Source organism: Gekko japonicus, unplaced genomic scaffold, assembly GCF_001447785.1.
Source record: "Gekko japonicus isolate JY-2015 unplaced genomic scaffold, Gekko_japonicus_V1.1 scaffold454, whole genome shotgun sequence".
Lineage (NCBI taxonomy): Eukaryota > Metazoa > Chordata > Lepidosauria > Squamata > Gekkonidae > Gekko > Gekko japonicus.
In genome coordinates this window covers 596,691-615,877 of record NW_015173687.1, presented here as the reverse complement: position 1 = coordinate 615,877, position 19,187 = coordinate 596,691, and the positions used below count along the sequence as shown (strand labels likewise).

The following is a 19,187-nucleotide window of genomic DNA, read 5'->3' as shown; positions in this document are numbered from 1 at the left end:
ACGGATCGGACCCCGGCAGCTCCACCTTCACCAACTCAGCAGCTCAGTAGACCTGGAGGAAGTCTCCTCTGCTGAGCCTGGTCACCTGGTATTGGTATTAACTGTATACTGGTTTTTAACTACTGTACGCCGCCCTGAGTCGCCTTGGCGGGAGGGCGGGGTAAAAGACCAATAAATAAATAAATATAAATAAATCTTCCGTGGGGCCGAGCTGGCTGGGTTTTTTTGTTACCCCCTCATTTTTTGACAGCCCCTGGGGTATCAGGAGTGTTCTGGGACTGGAATGACAGGCCCCAGGGTGGAATGACAGCCCCTGGGGGTAGCAGATGTGTTCTGAGGATGGAATGACAGGCCCCACAGTGGAATGACAGCCCGTGGGGGGATCAGGAGTATTCTGGGAGTGGAATGACAGCCCCTGGAATGCCAGGCCTATCATTACAGTCCCAGGACACATCTCCTACCCCCTTGGGCTGCCATTCTACTCTGGAACCGGTTATTCCACTCCCAGAACACCTGTACGCCGCCCTGAGTCGCCTTGGCGGGAGGGCGGGGTAAAAGACCAATAAATAAATAAATATAAATAAATCTTCCGTGGGGCCGAGCTGGCTGGGTTTTTTTGTTACCCCCTCATTTTTGTGCTGCTGCATTTCCAGCATCCATTCCTCCCTCCACCATTGTGCAGCCATCCATTCCACATTTTCTTTCCAACTCTACTTTAGCCCATGCAAGTCAATTGGCATTCCTGGCTCCCATTATTTCCAATGGGCCTTCAAGTCTCTCCGTGAAACATTTTTGTGCAATAAACCACTTGTATTAATTATTTAGTTATTTAGAATTATGAGCATGGCATGGCAGTACCACACAGACATATAATGGCAGGCCCCCTGAGAAAAACATTGGCCCTCCGAGCAAAAAGCTGTTAGCTACGGGGCTATGTACACCAGATCGTTGCTGCTCTGGGGAGTATTATTAACCACTGCCCGCTTCTTTAATGAGACTTTAGCAAGCAGCTGAATGATATTTGACTCAAGAAGAACACATAGCCCTGCCCTGGATAGCCCAGGCAAGCCCAATCTCATCAGATCTCAGAAGCTAAGCAGGGTTGACTGCAGCAAGTACTTGGATGGGAGACCTCCTCGAAATACCAGAGCCAAGAGGCAGGGACAGGCTTTATTCAGCCACCTCTCTGAATATCCTCCAGGCCCCCAGTAGAGGTCAGTCACCAGAGGTTGCCATAACTTCCAGGTACACACACACACACACAAAAGAACACGTAGGCCTGAACCTTCCTGCTCTTTACCATTTGCCGTCATCTGAGGCAGGGTTGTCTGAGGGGATGGCTTCAAGGGGGAGCATGCCACTGGCTGTGCTGCTGCTCCTCGCAAGGAATTTGGGTCCTGGGGGAAAAGCCAAACAAATTGCTTATTGTATATACACAGCACCTTGTATGTATGATATTGACTTGATTTTACTACATTATGGTATGTCATGCCTTAGACAGTGTCTGTGATTGTTTTCTAATTTGGTAATCCTAGTTCTACTGTGTTGTTTATCAATGTCTTATGCTGTCAGAGTGAGTGGTTTGTTATATTTTCTACTCCACCTTGAGTCTCAGCAGCTGTAAGTGCAGTAAATGAGTGAGAGGAGATGGGATAAGTGATTAAAAAAAAACCCCAGAGCCTGCTACCAACAGAACTTGGTCCCATGGTAAGAGTCTGCCAGGTCTCACTGCAGAGTTTATATTGGATCTTTCCTTCTGGTGCCGCAGGAGACAAGATAGTCACAGCATCTTCCAGCTGTTCCTTCCCTGACCCTGTTGCCCACCTCCCACCATCCAACCCCTACCTGCTCCAGTAACTAATACTTCAGGTGTGTTAGGGGGAGGGGAATGGTGGGAGGAGCTGAAGATGCCTCATTTCCTATTACACCAGGGAACTCAGAAGTACAGCGTTAACTTTGGGCTGCAACTGGTCAGCTGACTGAATGGTGTGTGCATGACAAGCTTTCCACTTTGAGAACAGCTAACTCAATAGAGGGCCTAGTTAGGATCTGTGACCTGCCAGGACTTAAATAGCAATTCATAATTACAGGTTGCAGTTAGTGAGGGCTTCTATCTAGCTTGTTCCACCCCTAAGGATCAGGAATAACCAGAATTATTTTGTTTGAAATCCCACTGAAAGGCAGAAAGACATGCAGGAACACCCCACCAAGAGCTTCTACCTGAGCCACTGCTTTAGCCCCTGCAACCCGCTCTGAATGCCACAGGATCAGGTCTCCAGTCTTGGCAACAATGCCAGCAGCAGCCCCATCCCCAATAACCTCTCCAACAAACCCACCTCCATCTCTGAATCACTTGAGTCAAGCTGAGCTGGAGCTGTGCCTGCAAGGAAAGGCAACATGGGCTGCCCCATCTTTGCCATCCGTGAAATCAGCTTTGCTTTCGCTACGTCAGGATTCTGGGAAAGAGGAAATAGGGTTAACATTGCTCGCTCTTCCAAAGAGAAATGGTTACTGCATGGCAAGACAGAATACCATTCCCTTTTCTTAGGATGCAGCAAGCATACTTTCCACTGACAATCATCATTATTCATACTACTGAATGGTAGAATATGGGGACTTTAAAAGGCAGCTTTTCACCCCACTCACAATGGTATGACGCTTCCTTGCTAGTTTTTCTTCCCAGTGATTTCCCATCATTACAAGTACAATCAAGGTCCAGCTACAGGCGAATCGATTACCAAAAACCAAGACTGCTTTGTTCATGCCTGCATCATCCTTCCAAGAATTCTTTTAAAAGAACATGCAGAAATTGCAGTATTTGCAGGAAAAGGTTAATTTATGTTCCCCAAACAACTGCTGGTCTCAACCACACATACCCTGCCGGCTTGTATTTGCAGGGGGCAGTATTAATTGAGAGTGCCGTCTTGTTCGTATTTGGGGTTCTAATCTACATCTCTTTTGGTTGAAAACCTTAAAATCAAATATCTCAAATAGAGGTTTCGCCAAGCTGGGGACTTACCGCTAGCTGTTCACTGATGGAGTTGGATTTCACTCTCACTGCAGGCTCCCTACAAGACAGAAAGGAGCTTAATACTTCAGTGCACTGCAGAAGCATTCCAGGGATCTTAAAATGTTTGATGTACTCAAACATTGCCCAATTAAGCAAACTGGTCTCCAGTAGAACACTTGCCCTTTGTCAAGACAATAGGGTATGATGCAGAAAAGCTGACTCTAGTTATCCACATAACTAACTTGCAGGACGTTGTCCTGAGATGGGTGACAGCCATTACCTGTCAAAGCAGACAGTTCACAGAAGAGAGATCTATCCATAGGCTGTCCATCTCTGAAGGCAAAATATCTCTGAGGGTCAATTGAGAGGGGGATGATTTGACCTCTGTGCCCCTTCTTGGAGTCTGGTCAGCTGATGGAAGACCAGTGGCCTGATCCAGCAGGGTTGTTCTTATGTGCTTCTTGATCCGTGGTTAAGGGACCACCAACAGAACAGAATTCACCCTTGACCAGTAACTATGTGGGATCATATATTCCTCCCCTTCTCTGCATGATTTACCCTCTTTCATTACCAGCTTCAGTGTTAGGCTTGCTCCAAATGATTTTTTTAATGTGCTTGAAACAGTGGCTGCACTGAGACATTGTGATAAACCATTGTTTGATCAAACCTCAGTTAGCTGTGAAGTCCAAATGCAACTGGCCAAACAAACTGGGGCTGTTGACTGGAACAAAACCAGAATTTCAAACTAATGTTTGTTAACCAGTTTGTGCTAATTGTAGTTTGATGTAATACCTGAATTCATTGTCCTTTGCAACTGCCAAGTCCCAGAGAAGGCAATATTAGAAAGGACATCCTCCCTATTGAAAGGGAGGTCAGACACAAGCAGACCCACAAACCTGGATTTGCTACTTATGTCTCTTGGATTAAGCACCGTGTTGCATACACCACTGTTCACTGTGAAGTCTGAAAGCAGTTAGTACTTCAAGCAAACTAGAACACTTGTTAAGAGCAAACCCGAGGCTGAAGCAGGCAAGAAAATGGGATATCTGGTCACACAAGAAAAGAAAGAGAGTATGAATCATGGATAAGGATGGGCAGAATTCTATCTGCACTGACCTACCACTTGCTTTAAAACCAAGGAGATATCCCACAACTTCCACACACACCCAGCAAACCCACAGGGAAGATGCATAGACAACAATTCAGAACAGACAGATCCACTGCAGCCACAACTCAAAAAAATTTAGTATAATGCTGTGCTTATTTTTTTTAAAAAAGAGAGATTAGACAAATTGACGGCAGAGAAGTCTACTGATACCAGCTGGCATAAAAGCTAAATGAAACCTCCAGGCTCAAAGGCAGCATCCTGCACCGAGTGATTCAGGGGGAGAATAGAGTTGAGGGCATATGCTGTTGAAGGCATAGAGGCATCTGGCTGTCTGGAAACAAACAATGGAGCAAGGCATGATTCAGTATGATCCAGAAGGACCTTATTAGCTATGTCAAACTCTAACACAGAGGCGGTGGTGTATTTGCAACATACTAAGATAGGTTTGTTCTGCTTTGCTTTAAGTTCTTAACCCACTTGGTTTTCTCACCCTGGTTTTGGAGGTAGTGTTGAAGGAAGCAACCCTGCTGGATCCATGCAGAGATTTTCTTGGTTTGGTCCAGGGGAAGGCACAAGAGAATCCCTGTGGCCTAGGTTCTGTTCATTGGAGCCCAAGTCCTTCACAAGCCTCACCTAAGGGAGCAAAAGACACATGCCATGTAGCCTTGTTACCTGGCCGGTGACACATTCCAAGAAACCCTATAATGGCTATGTGTCTGGAAACAGCAACTCACCCGCTTGACTTCTACCTCAAAGGCCAAGGTCGAGTCTGGGGGAATGCGATTGGCTACTCCCTGCGGCCCATAAGCCAGTGCTGGTGGAACAAGGAGAAAGCGCCTTCCTCCTTTCTTCATGCCAATCATCCCTTCTTCCCAACCCTTTGGGACCAAAAACACAAGAACCACACACACACAAAACAAAGTTTGAAAACAGTCTGAACCAGTAGTACCAAAACACATTTACTAGTCCATAACAATTCCAAGTGCTCTTACTCATGAGGAACTAACGTAACACAGAAGTACCGATAAATACTATGGTTTTGCAGCAGTGTTTGGCAAGCATTTAACACATGCAAAAACTTTAAAAAGCAGTGACACAGTGAGGGGATTTATTTATTATTCAAAATAGGGTATGCAAGGCAGTAAACATCAAAACATTACAACATTAAAACAGCATCTAAAATAAAGTATATATGAAATAAACAATTAGTAAAAACATATAAACCCATAAAAACAACCAGAGAGGAGGGTCAGTAACAGTTACTGGGGGTACAACCAGACAAAACAGAAAATGTCTTCACCCTATAGCAGAAGATACATGGAGACAGACAAATCGCCCTGGGGAGGGAGTTCCAAAGTTTTGGTCACATGACCGAAAAGGCCCTTTCTCAGGTTATCACCCTGAAAATGACTACAGTGGATGAAGAGATTTGTATGGGGGAGGGCGGCATCAGGGCAATGTATGCACCAAATGCCATTGCCAGGAGCTAGTGAAAATGGTCCTCATGTCCTGTTCTTAACTGTGCCATGACAATTTCCCACCTCTCACTCTGGAGGGATGCACTTACTTATGCAAATATTTAAACCCTGCCTTTCGCCAAAGTCCTGATGCCACTTGTTTCTGAAACCACAACTACACTAAAAATTAAAAGAACAAGAAAGAAGCCAGGAACACTTAAAATCAAAGAGCCAACACAGACTAATAAAACATTAGGGCAGTTCCACTTAACAGCTACAAGCTAAATGCTTTCCAGAAAAGTGTTATTTTTTTTCCTACCACCATCTAAAGGCCATTTGAAAAGGGCCCAGAGGGCCTTCCCTATGTGGGGTAGGGGACTCCAAGTTTCACACCGATCAGAATACGGACTTGGGCTCAGGCATTTTATTTCTCTTCTGGATTTCTCGAAGAAACTGCTACTATACTGTTAATTTAGAAATGAAGACTGTAGGGAGGAAAAAACCCACTCAATCATGGTGCTAGAATACCTACCTTTATGACTTTGCCAGAGCCCAACTTCAGACGCAAGAGCTTGTCTTTGTTGACATTTGAGTCAAACACCTGTTGACAGTGAAGGGCAATGGTTACATGGCACTTAGTAATATTTAATGTGGGGTGAACAGTTTTAAATCCTGACATCTAAGCTTTAGCAAATCACACTGATATTCCACTACAGCATGATGCTTGGGAGATGATCACAATGGACTCTCAGGGGTCATAGGGCCTTCCACTTCAGACTGGGGGACTAAAGCTCAATATCTTACCCATAAGGACACCATAACTAAGCGGTGCACAGATTTGCACGCTGAAGGTCACATATATGATCCCCAGCACCTCCAGGGAAAAAGGATCCCACCAAAAATGCCTCAGAAAATAAAATTCTCACCTGGTGGCTAATGCTCCCTCTAAGCTGTGGACTCTTGTGAGCAAAAATTCTACTTTGTGAGCTACTGGCATTACAGTTGTGAGCGAGCGATTTGGCTACTGCATAAATTAGTTTGCTCTGGAGCCATCCTTCCTGAGCTAAGACAAAAATATGTGAGCCGGAGGCTAAAAAAATGTGAGCTAGCTCACAATAACTCAGCTTAGAGGGAACATTGCTGATGACTTAGAACTTGGCAACATGCGTCTTCACCTGAGGCACAAACTTGCAGCCAAGTGAGTTAATTGTATAAACTGGACGTGAATCCCAGTACCCATAGCTGAGACATTCAACTGTTTTACCTGCAGGCCACCGGATGTGATAATAACTTACACTTCAGCATCCCTCAGTGGAAGTCTGCTCACAGTCAGTATGGGGAAGTGGCTTAAAGAGCATCTGGGTTTTCTGGGGGAAGCTAGATTGTTCAAATCCCCACTGAGCTAACATGGGTAATGCATTCTTTCTCAGGTGAACCTTCCCCCCAAGCCTCTTGAGAAGCTAAAGTATCCCCTGACTACCAATTGAAATGAAACATCAAGCCCTCTTCCCAGTTTCACCTGTCCTAGTCCATAGTTCTGGAACAGCCAGCCCGTAAAGGCAACCTCCAAGGAGTCTCCTGTTTCCACACCTTGGCCTTCTCCAGCAATCAGATCCTGATGCAGCACCGAATCAGGGGACGGAACGCTGTTATATTTGGCAATGCACAGCTACAAAGGGTGGGGGGGGGGGGGAACAAGGTCTTTTAGTAATCCTGGTCCACATCAGTAGCCATAACAAAAAAACTATCCACATAGACTGAGCTCACATACAGTACTTTGGTGGATGGGAAGTGATGCATGGCCCTTTTGAGGGAGATTTAGATGCTAGCATAAGCTGTCTGGTATGCATTTAGAGTGTGCTACAAGTGTATATGTTGCTTTACAGCACAAGCTGAAAAAGGCAGATCCCTGCCCCAAAGAGCTTTCAAATAAAGTGAGCTTGGGGGACATTGTTTGGTGTTAAACCTGCTATCCTGAAAAACTCAGGACTGCTTTTTAAACGTTTCTTGTCCCAGAGAGCTTCCAGACTGCCTAACAGACTGTCCCATGTTGCATGGTCCATTGTGTGCCTCAGTATAAAGTGACTAATCATATCCTTTTGCCTATCAGGCCTTCAGCCCACAGCAGGTCCTGATCGAGAGCCTGAGGTGGATCAGACAGAGATTTAGCCAGGATGCCATCACCAAGCTCTGGCCAAAGCAGAGAACTACAGGGTAACCAGCCAGATGACCAAAGATGACATCTGGGTAGCAACAGGTTAAGAATGGGTCACATACAATGATGGCCTGGCCATTATGAAAGCTTCTAGGTTAGCCCTGCACTCAGCCCTGGGTAGCAACAGGACACTGCAGCTGTTCTTGGTCCTTAAACGGGGGTGGGGAGAACCACCAACAAACAAGAAAGAACTGGAGAAAATGAAATTATGATTTAAAGTTCCATTTCCATCTAACACACCATACCTACAGAACTCTCTCTTTAACTGTAAGTATTTAGAGATTCAGTTCTCCTATATGATACACTAGAGGGAAATAAAATAGTGCAGTGCTGAATTAATTCCCCTAATGAGGACACCCAAAATGCATTAGGAATAAAATAACCACATCTGATCAATCTTCTCTCTTGCATCTTCTCAGGTCTTGCCACAAATCAAATCTCTCCACTGCCTCTGTCTTACCCCTGCCCCACTTTTCTTGTGCCCAGCCTTTGCTTTGCTAGCGGCTTCTTGTTCCAGGTTAGGCAGAAGTTGAATCCAACTCTACTTCCCTTCCCTTGTTCCACACAGAGGAATACAGTTCTTACAGCAAGACCTTTAGGTATGTGAAGCATTTATTGCTTCTGAGCAAAGTATGTGTTAGTTGTAAAAAAAAGTAGACCAACTAAAGCTTTGCTGCTCCAGGGCGAAGGAAATTCACTTGGGAAATCAAACAAGTGACCAGAAACACTTGCTCAGAGGCTTGCATTTATATAATTTACTAGTAATTAGAGATTTTCACCAGGTACCCTCTCTCCACCCCAGTTATATACGTATCTTCACACACCTGCTTACTGAAATCCATGGCTGCCTTTTCTGACTCAAACATAATGGACCAATTCTGCCTCTGATCATCATAAAATGTACTGTAATTGTTGGGCTGGACCTGTGAACAGAAGGAGAAAGCCACCCACATTCAAAATGGCAGATGGATTTTATTTATTTAACTACATCTATACTCTGCGTTTTTTTCACAATGGGAACCCAAAGCAACTTATATCAGTCTCCTCTCCTCCATTTATCCTCAGAACAACCCTGTGAAGTAAGCTACACTGAGAGCATGTGACTGGCCCAAGACCACCCAGCAAGCTTCCATGGCAGAATGCAGATTCGAACCTGGGTCTCCCAGATCCTAGCCCAGCACTCCAGCCACCACACCGGTTCTGCTCCAGCACCTGAGTCTTTCATCTCTGTGTATTGCTGGAGGCTTTTTCTTTTCTTTTACAAAGCAAGTGGTAAGAAAAAGTTGAAAAGCTGCCATCTCCTAAGGGCTTAATCAGGACTTTGAGACTTCCTCAGTCACTGCAGGTGTTAACCAGTTTAGCAAGACTAGAGAAACTGCATCATCAACAATTACTACTACTGTGAATTGTCTTTGCACTCTCCTTTATTCCATTTGAATTTTGCATATAATGGCTTCTCACCTTGTATCTCCTGCATTACATAACCTCCTCCAACTCTATTGTTTACACCTTGTAAACAATAACTGCATCTCTGCCTCTTGAGGACTAACTATATGCATTCAACGACATAGGATCTCATCCATGAAAGCTTATGCTAGAGTAAAAACCTGTTACTCTTCAAGATGACACAAGTCTCCTGTTTATTTCTGCTACAGCAGACTACTACAAGTATCCTTCAGGCAGTGATCCTCACTCAGTAGCTTAGGAGCAGCCACCTGTGTCTCTTTGGCATGCAATGTGTGGCTTTTCTGAGCACTATTCCACAATACTGCACCTGCCCCATGTTCCAGTAAGGTGAGCAAGGCCCTTGTCCAGTGGGGCTTGTGGTCAGCAGGTGGTTCCACCTTGAAACAGCCACCGCTGAAGGAATGGGTAAGCTGCAAGCCTCCCTAAGGTCTCATGCCAGAGACGGAAGTAAACGTGGCCCTTTCAGTTAATGGTAATTGAGAACATGGTTCTCCACCAGCTGCAGAGTGACTACCACTGCCTTAAGGGGGGGGAAAAATCATACATGAAGAAATGCGTCTATACACACAGAAAGCATATTCTATAGATTTTTAAATGAACACACTGCAATTAGAAGGTTATTTTTCTATCATTTGGCTGCTTATAGTTCTGATGTTTTGGCTTTATGTAATTTAAATATTTTATTTTTAAGATTCAAAAAGTGTCTTGCAAGCCTGGTTTAGATTAAAAAGTAATTCAAATTTTTAAAAATTAAGAAGCAAAAGGAAGCCTTTTTCAATATATGCACAGTCGACCTACAAAGAATTATACATGCTTAACAGTTTATTAAGGAAATAAGTTGGGACAGGTTGGAACCCACAGATCTACAAACAGTGGAGCTTCGCTCCAGCTTGAGGAAATGTCCATTGACACAACAGCCTCTTGCCAGCAGAAAGTTCCTTGATCCATGGAGAAGTGCCACAATTAGCAGAATGGACCCACAGGACCCAGCTCAGTGGGTAGTTCTTAGCTCTAAGGCTTACCGTGAGTACAAAACCTGAATGGATCCTGGCTGCTGTGACCTGCTGCTGCTGATTGATATAAAGCAGGATCTTGTACTGGATTCCATAAGAGATGGAAGGGAGAAAAGAAGGGGGAAACATGAACAGAAACGAGTGAACTGGCCATTCAAAAGCATCTACAAATGACATAGCAACTTGAACACACAAGGCTGCTAAGCAATGCAATCATGGCAACTGTACAACTAGCATTCATATCCAGGCTACAATGTAAAGCTCTGATAGTTCCATGTCAAAAAAGATATCAGAGTTGGGAAAGGGGCAAGCAAAGAGATCAAGGGACTGGAGCACCTTCCCTATGTGGCAAGGAATTTGAGGCTTCTCCATTTAGGAAAAAATATGGAAGAGGGAAAAGACAAATGAGAAAGGGTTTATGAAATTATGTATATTAGGGGGAAGAGAAGAGTGATGTTCTTTCAAATATTAGAATTTGGTGAGAGGGCACACTCAGTGAAACTGATGAGTAACCACAAGTATGCAATAAAGATGCTAAAGGAAATGTTAGGATGGTACACTGTACCATTTCCTACCTCTTTGGTCGAGTGGTTCCCCACTACAGCTGCTCCATATTTGCCTTGTTTCACATACTGCCCGTTTGCACTGAATTGCAAAATGAAAAAAATCCTGTTAGGTAGCAGCTTTGAAAGTGAGCTTGGCACTTACATTAATGAGACATAGGCATGCCATTTGCCTGCTTCATCTGCTGCTGGGTCCTCCCACCTGGTCCTTGCTTCCAGGGCCAGCAGAAGAGTAGGGGTGAGTGTGAAAGTCACATTACATGACATGGCAATGTCATGGCCAGGAGAAAACCCAGATGTGATGACAGCTGATGTTTTCACCTGGCTGTGGCAGCAACATACCACGTAACATCACTTCACACCTTGCCTGGCCCCAAAGCTCCTGGGGATGCTATCATGTCTCGTTGGATCAGGGCAAAGGCCTCAATATCCTGATTCCATCTGTGAGCAGCCAGACAGTCCTAGAAACAAACAGGACACACAAGAACTCATTCCCTGTATGTCCTTAACATCTGTCGCTCAGATGTTTATCATCTTTAAATATGGTTCCATCCAGTTATCATGGCTGACAGCCACTGAAATATTTATCATCTGTGAATTAGCTACTGAGAGATAGATCATGCATGAATGATCATCTGGCATCCCCTTTTCAATCCATCCAAGCAAACAGATGCCACCATATCCCACAGCAGCACACTACACACAATATTTATGGGTGCTGCTTATGCCAAAATCTGGAGACTGAAAACTGCACCTGATGGACACCAGGTCTGACCCAGCAAGACCATACTGGCAGTCCTAGGACAGCACTCCAAATGGAATGCATCCAACCAAGAAGATTCCCCTCAGTCCTGCTCAATACTTTATGATACATTTCCTGCATTACGCGGGATTTTCAGTGGGAAAGTGTCATATCAAAAGTCCAATGCATTTAAAGTAAAAAGATGAACACACACAACTGCATGATACCACGTCAGACCTCTCTTGTATCTGGCTCAGTATTGGTACCTTGATTGTCAGTGACTCTCCAGGTTTCAAAGGGTCTTTCCCACTAGCAGCTACCCTGTTTCCCCGAAAATAAGACCTACCCCAAAAATAAGCCCTAGCAGGATTTCTATGCATTTGTGGTATAAGTCCTAGTGTGTCTTCTTGAAAAAAAATAATAAGACAGTGTCTTATTTTCGGGGAAACACGGTATCTGAAATCTTTTAACTGGAAGCACAAGGCATTGAACCAGTTGCGTTCCGAACACAAAACATGTATTCTTCCACTTAGACATGCCCTGTTCCCCAACCTCATTGTTTTAGGGCTGCTTTCATTGCGATTCTACATTTTTCCCTGAGGAGAGTCAGACAGGTCTGACCAAGCAGTGCTCATATATGATAGGCAGAACTGGCAAATAAGATGACGACAAACTAGAGGGCAACAAAAAGCCACTGCCATTCTCACTGCTATGGTACTTACAACCGATATGCATGTACAGCTGTAGCAATGAAGACAGATGGTGCTCCTGAAGAGGGTGTGGGAGTAGGTGACTTCTGTGATGCTGGACCAGCAGCTGAAGAAGTACACAAAGAAAGCCCGGAAGCTCTTCATCTCACATTCAGCATTTCCCCAGCAAGTATCAGTACATAACAGCATCAAGTTTCCTGGGGACTGTAAATACAGGCGGGGGGGAGACACTCTGACCTCTGCCACCAGCCAGAAATTTAAAGGCTGCTGTGGACAAGTACGTGTATTGTATTTAATCTGTTTGTAAACTGGCTTGAGGATCATTTAAAATGTGGATATAAATCTTTAAAAAACAAACCAGCAAGCATACATAGATACATCCCTGCCTTGTAGTTAGACTATAGAAGGTTTCATAAAACATTCTTGACTGTACCACTGCCGCAGACTACAGCTAAAAGGCTCTCTGTATGTGAATCTTTTCCCATATCAAAAGCTGGGAAATCGTTGTTAAAGATAATATTTCTGGCCTTGCTTCCCTGTGCACAAAGAATTTTTTATTAACATAAGGAAGCTTCCAAACACAAGATTCTCTTACCTACAGATGTAAGGTCCAGAAAGGGCTGTACTATATAGCATTTCTACATATTCAGTTCAGTTCCAGTTCACTCCAGGTTAAAGACACACATCAGTATCTACAGGGGGCCTTCAGGTTTTGGGGATCCCTGGGAAAGATGCTCTCCACTAAATAGGACATCCTCTTTTGCATGTGTATAGGAGGGAACAGAACATGACTCTTTCATAGCTCTTTAAGGGCCAAAGGATAATAACATAATTGTGTTCCAACCAGGCGATTCTCCCAGTGCAAGAGGAGAGATTGTTCCAGAGGTTCCTGTGCTACTGCAGGAACTTCTTGACTGATTTCTCATTCCTGGTGGCAGCCCATGGGCCAAGCATCTTTGGCCAGTGTTAGCTCCTCCACTAGCTGCAGACCTCAGCAAGTGTCCTATCAAGCTGACCTTTGACACCAGCCCCAAGTGTCTGGACCGCTGTGAAAGCTCTCTCCTATCTCCAGTCACTATAAGCAGCAGAATGGAATTCAGCCACAGCAAGCTTTTCTTGGATTCTGCCCAGCATGTAAATGTCACTGTATTCTAACAGAAACTTACGTTTCTCAACAGAAGGCTTGGAAATAAATATCTTTAGGATGCAATTAATGCATTTACCTGATCATTCTAAAGAAGCATTCCATAAAATTGAACCCAATGCTTCTGAAGCATTTGTTTTACATAACTGACTCCAGGAAAAGAAACTACAGGGGCAAATTTCCACTTTGATCTTTAATCATAGCTAGACACCACTTCATTATCCTCTGCTACAGCTGTGCATCAGGCACTGAAAGAAGGAACACAAGATTTTGGAAGAAGCTGTTTAGCAGTTGTGTAGCTGTGCCCAAGGATGGTATAGACAATTACTCACCAGTAGCTGGCTGGCCCTTTTTAGGCTGTTTGGGTGCTGTGTACTGGAAAAATTCATTTCCAGCGCCTGTAACTGTTTGATCCAGTCCAAAGAGAGAGGCCAACCTGGCACTGTATGAAGAGAAAAACCATTATTCACTTGATGCCATGGTGCTGGAATGTGCTGCCACATCACATCCAATGCACATGCATCATCAGATACACTACCCTGAACTCCTCAGCAGACATGAAGGATAAAAACACAATCAGCTAAAACTGTAATATAGAAGAACTTAAACTCCTGGATTCATATCTGGCTCATAAAATATTGCCTTCAGGTTACTACCAAAACCATAAATTAGGAAAAGTTTAGTTGATCTGTTTAAAACAGAAGCACTGTGTCACCGGAAAACAATAACACAATTTATTCCAAATCAAATTGTCATGAGTCTGACCTCATCAAGTATATTAGAAGTGAATCATAAAAACTGATGGTGAAGCAATTATTTTTTAGCTTTTAAAATGGCACTGGACTCCTGTTTCAGTCTGGGGCCACAGATTAACAAGTATGCACATCTGGAACTCCAAAATAATTACATACTTTAAAGAAGACATAAAGACCTCTTCTTCTGAAAACTGAAGTAAAAATAATATCTGAATTGCAATTTTTGGGGAGTTTCACAGAAACTAGCTAATGTTGTTCAGTCGCACAGTCGAGTCTGACTCTTCACGACCCCATGGACCACATCACGCCAAGCTCTCCTGTTTTCTGTCGTGCTCCGGAGTTTGCTTAATTTCATGTTCGTTGCCTTGATAACACTGTCTAACCATCTCATCCTTTGCCGTCCCCTTCTTCTTTGACTAGCTAATAAGGTTTAACAAAAGCTGAAAAATCTTCTCTTGCTGTGCTAGTTTTTCCACTGCAGAGAATTCCAAAACCAAGCCTTCTTCCATGCGCATTCAGAAGTTAATATACTTAATTCATTCTGGTACCAGAATCTCACACACTTACAACCCTTAGAACTAGAAACTTGAAGTTTTAAAAGTGAAAAAGACAAGGCCCTTGCAATGCTAAATGATGAGCCCAACAGAATATACTCTCTGCTATACTAACAGCCAACCAAAAATATTCTAGGAATCTAAAACAGAGATCCCGCTTGAACCAAACAATCAAAAAAGCACCATCACAGAAAGAACCAACCCATGGACTGCCTGCCAAAGATATTCCGTTCGCCATGGGGCTGACATTGCTGTCCGAGAACTCCACTGGATGATTTTCCTACCAGTCCTATCAACTCAAGCTTCATTGCAGTTTTTTCAAGTGTAACCCCTCCTCCCACACTCCCTTCCCATCCTGGAGTATCAGCAACAAAATAGCAGCTTGGATTTCCAAAGGCAACCTTATATTTGCACAAACAGCAATCTCTGCAAGGACTACAAGACCTTGTGAGCAGAAATGGCTCTCTAGCAAACTCCAAGGGGCTCTCCTTTGGATTTCTACTGGAGAGACACCAGCGACTGCTGCACATATATTTGAGGGGCTCATAGAATGAGATAAAGAAAGAGGAATTAAGACTTAAAAGTTTTCTTCCTGGAAAATCGGGTCAGGAGAGGCATCTCACTGTCACACAGTAAGGCAGACTCATTGGTCACTCCATTACATGACCCTCACATGTCTAGCTTGTTTCGGGGGGGGGGGGGAAACAGTAACAGAAAAATCTCAAAGCAGTCCAAATTTTTGTCCCAAGACAAAGTATCCTAGAATCCAAAAGTATTCCAATAGACCCTGTTCCCTGGGCTTCTCTAATAAAAGGACCTCTAGAATTAAAGCTGAGAAATATGTTTGCATTAAACTTGTATGTAACACACAGAAGCATATCTGTCTGCACCCATGTATACATAACCCGCATATCTACCACTGAGGACCATGCAATTGACAAAGTGGGCTCTATCTCACAAACACTTATTCCAGATTAAATATATTCGCCTTTAAGGTGCCTCAGACTCTTTTTTTTTCACATATTCCTTTCTGGTCTGTCGGCTGCCACAGACTCCTTGGCAACACAGAGGCAATCTCAGGGTTTTTTCTTGCTTCCACTTTTGAAGAAACAGTCTTGGCCAGACTGGGGCTGACAACAGGGCTCTTTTGCCTCCTCTCAGTGAGCAGAGTAAACTATTCCAGCAATCCTGATCTAATCAATGAACAATCACCCCCTTTTGAAGCATGGTTCTCTGTTGCGCAATCTGACCTCCTGGTTTATCTCATCAGGCCCTTGCAACAGGCATTCAGAGTCCAGACAATCAATTGCTACCCAACCCATCAAGGTTTAAGGCAACAGGGATACACTAACAGCTCTTTGACATGACTGCATCTGCTTGTTCCACCTTCACAATAATCTATGATGGAAGCAATTAATATTCCAAACTAGAGACTATAAAAATGTAACTTGCTCAAGACCTGGATCCCAGTCCAAACTCTCACCCCCTTACATCTGGAACTCCAAAAGGGCTCCATTGGTGCCTACATTGAATGTGAAGAGCCTGGGGGTGTTCCTGGCCCAGGTTACCACCACTGCCAGGTCTGCCTTCTTCTATCTGAGACAGATCAGACAGCTAGCCCGGTATCTTGCTCCCCGAGACTTAGCCATAATGACCCATGCAATGGTCACTTCCAGATTGGATTATTGTAACTCTCTCTACGTGGGGCTGCCCTTGACTCTGCTCTGGAAGTTGCAGCTAGTGCAGAATGCGGCAGCGAGGGTGCTGACGGCGATGCCTGTGCGGGCTCGTATCCACCCAGTGCTGCACGAGCTGCACTGGCTGCCTATTGAATTCCGTATCCATTTCAAGGTACTGGTGCTTACCTTTAAAGTCCTATATGGCCAGGGGCCAGCATACCTATGAGACCGCCTCTCCCCATATGAGCCCTGGAGGGCACTGAGGTCCACAAATCAACATCTGTTAGTGGTTCCTGGCCCCAGGGATGTCCGGCTAGCGTCGACCAGGGCCAGGGCCTTTTCAACCCTGGCCCCTGCCTGGTGAAATGAGCTCCCGTGTGAGATCAGGGCCCTGTGGGACTTATTGCAGTTCCACAGGGCCTGCAAGACGGAGCTCTTCCGCCGGGCATTTGGTTGAGGCAGCGGATGTCCCACTCTCCCTCCCTCCAGTTTTGCTGCCCCAACTTTTCCAGGCCAATTGTCTACCAGTGGCCTGTTTCTGACGATTTTATGTGTAAATTGTTATTTTAATATTGTTTTACATTGTATATTTAACTGTTGTACACCACCCTGAGCCTATTGGGGAGGGCGGTATATAAATTTAATAAATAAAATAAATAAATAAAATAAACAAACTATCACTGCACTTAGATTCCAGTTCAGTAGCACTTTAGAGACCAGATTTTGAGGACATGAGCTTTTCAGAGGCAAAGCCCCCTCTGTCACAAACCACCATCACAGTTTCTATTTCTCCATGTTTTACAGAAAGCCCCTACTCCATTTGTCTAAATCTTCTAACACAGGAACAACCTCCGGGAATGCAAAGACAGAAGAGAACTTTTTGGCTTCAAATGATGTACAAACAGAAAACCAAGAGCAGGGGATAAGACGAACCATCCTGACCTACCTTGTAAGGATATATTAAAGCTTACTAGAAGACAATGGGTTTTGAACACTGAAAGTTCAATATAAAAGCTAAACACCACCAATAACACTCAGTGTTTGAAAGACAAAGACACCCTACACATGCTCTGAGGCATACTTCACAAACTCATAGAGTGGAAAGCCCACCAAGGCAATTATACCCTGTGAAGCCCTTTCTTCTATATGATAAGAGATTGGTGGGAGCCCTAAGAAAATTAATTATGAACCAGAATGTTCTCAATTCAAATCTCACTTCTGCCATAAGCATATCAGGCATGTTTTAAGAAAGCCACTCTTTTACAGTCCCACAAACCTGAGAATATAGGGGGGTAACACTAGCCTACCTTACAGGCAATGCTCCCTCTAAGCTTTGGAGTTTTGAGAGCAAAAATTCTACTTTATGAGCTACTGGCATTAGAGTTGTGAGCAAGTGATTTGGCTACCACATAAATTAAGTTTGCTCTGAAGCCATCCTTCCTGAGCTAAGACAAAAAAGTGCAAGCCAGAGGTTAAAGCAGAGGTCCATCAGTGGCTATTAGCCACAAGGTATAGATAGGGACTCTGGGGCAAGTGATGCTCTGTCATCTTGGTGCTTGGGGGGGGTCAACAGTGGGAGGGCTTCTAATGTCCTGGCCCCACTGGTGGACCTCCTGATGGCACTGGTATTTCTGGCCACTGTGGGATACAGAGTGTTGGACTGGATGGGCCTTTGGCCTGATCCAACATTGGCATCTCTTATGTTCTTATGTTAAAAAACTGTGAACCAGCTCACACTAACTCAGCTGAGAGAGAACACTGTTTATAGGGTCACTGTAAGGTTCAAAATGATATGTGTGAAGTGCTTTTAACACTGAAAGTACTACACAAAGAATAAGTATTGTTATTACTCTCACCAGGTGACCATAGGCAAGCCACTCTCTCTTAGCCCCCACCTATAAAATCAATCATCAAGCCATCCTGAATCTCTCTTAATACTTGATAATAGTGTGAAGACAATACTGGCCAACTAAGACTATATGAGCATTAAAATAAGAGTGTATATGAAGCCCCATAGTTAGTTGAGTGAAGAAGACACTTTGCACGTGCCTAAGCACATTCAGAAGCTGAAAAACTATCAAGGGTGGTCAACCCAGTTCCCGCACCAGGACAGCTGCTTTATTCCACAGAAAAGGAAAGTTGAGGTCACTCCACAGTTTGGGGAGAAACGGACACTTTGCGCGTGCCCAGGGGCACCCTTAATCGGACCCGTGCACGCTCAAAGAAAGAAAAGCCAGCCCGTCTGAAAATAGGTTCTGGGGCAGTGCTGGTGAACGGAAGCGGCTCACTTCCCACTCTTCCCCTTCCGGGTGTTACTTTTCCTCCCCCGCCCCGTTGGTGCCTCACCCGCCTGTCGGAGACAGGAAGTCCGCGTCATCTTCCTCGGAGCCCCCGAACATTCTCTCCTCACTCCCCCAGCCGCTCGCCGCCCAGAGAACAGAAGCAGCAGGCGGGGCCGAAAAATACGATGGCCGTTTTTCGTTTCACGACAGTGTCACAAAGCCAGCCGGCGTTCTTTCTAGCGTTCTCACAAAGTAACCTCTTCCAAACTAGGAAGTGAGAGGGGCCGGTGACTGAAGCGCGTGACTCTCTCGGTTAGCTACGGATCGCCAAAAAGCCCTAATTTATTCCAGAAGCGCGGTCGCTTTCTCTGCGTCACTAAGGGAGCCTTGTCCCCTGAGAAGGGCGGGACTATAGAGATTGACAGCTGGAGGGGAGGGCAAGGGAAGAAAATGAAGCATGTCCTAATCAATAGAAATTCGACCCGGAG

General features: G+C 44.6%; 1 protein-coding gene across 1 annotated transcript in view; it reads right to left on the bottom strand.

Moving 5' to 3' along the window:
• FKBP15 (FK506 binding protein 15) overlaps nucleotides 1-18,950 on the bottom strand; it is a 45,143-nt gene extending 26,193 nt beyond the window's left edge. Inside the window, exons 1-13 of the mRNA XM_015423129.1 lie at nucleotides 18,764-18,950; nucleotides 13,762-13,871; nucleotides 12,298-12,391; nucleotides 10,846-10,915; nucleotides 10,280-10,354; nucleotides 8,615-8,713; nucleotides 7,095-7,244; nucleotides 6,108-6,176; nucleotides 4,853-4,996; nucleotides 4,609-4,751; nucleotides 3,020-3,068; nucleotides 2,337-2,456; nucleotides 1,301-1,397 (exon numbers count right to left, since the gene is read on the bottom strand). Of these exons, the coding sequence (XP_015278615.1) occupies nucleotides 1,301-1,397; nucleotides 2,337-2,456; nucleotides 3,020-3,068; nucleotides 4,609-4,751; nucleotides 4,853-4,996; nucleotides 6,108-6,176; nucleotides 7,095-7,244; nucleotides 8,615-8,713; nucleotides 10,280-10,354; nucleotides 10,846-10,915; nucleotides 12,298-12,391; nucleotides 13,762-13,871; nucleotides 18,764-18,816 (1,273 nt within the window). The 5' untranslated portion in view covers nucleotides 18,817-18,950. The remainder of the gene's footprint in view (nucleotides 1-1,300; nucleotides 1,398-2,336; nucleotides 2,457-3,019; nucleotides 3,069-4,608; nucleotides 4,752-4,852; nucleotides 4,997-6,107; nucleotides 6,177-7,094; nucleotides 7,245-8,614; nucleotides 8,714-10,279; nucleotides 10,355-10,845; nucleotides 10,916-12,297; nucleotides 12,392-13,761; nucleotides 13,872-18,763) is intronic.
• Between the last annotated feature and the right edge of the window lie 237 nt (nucleotides 18,951-19,187).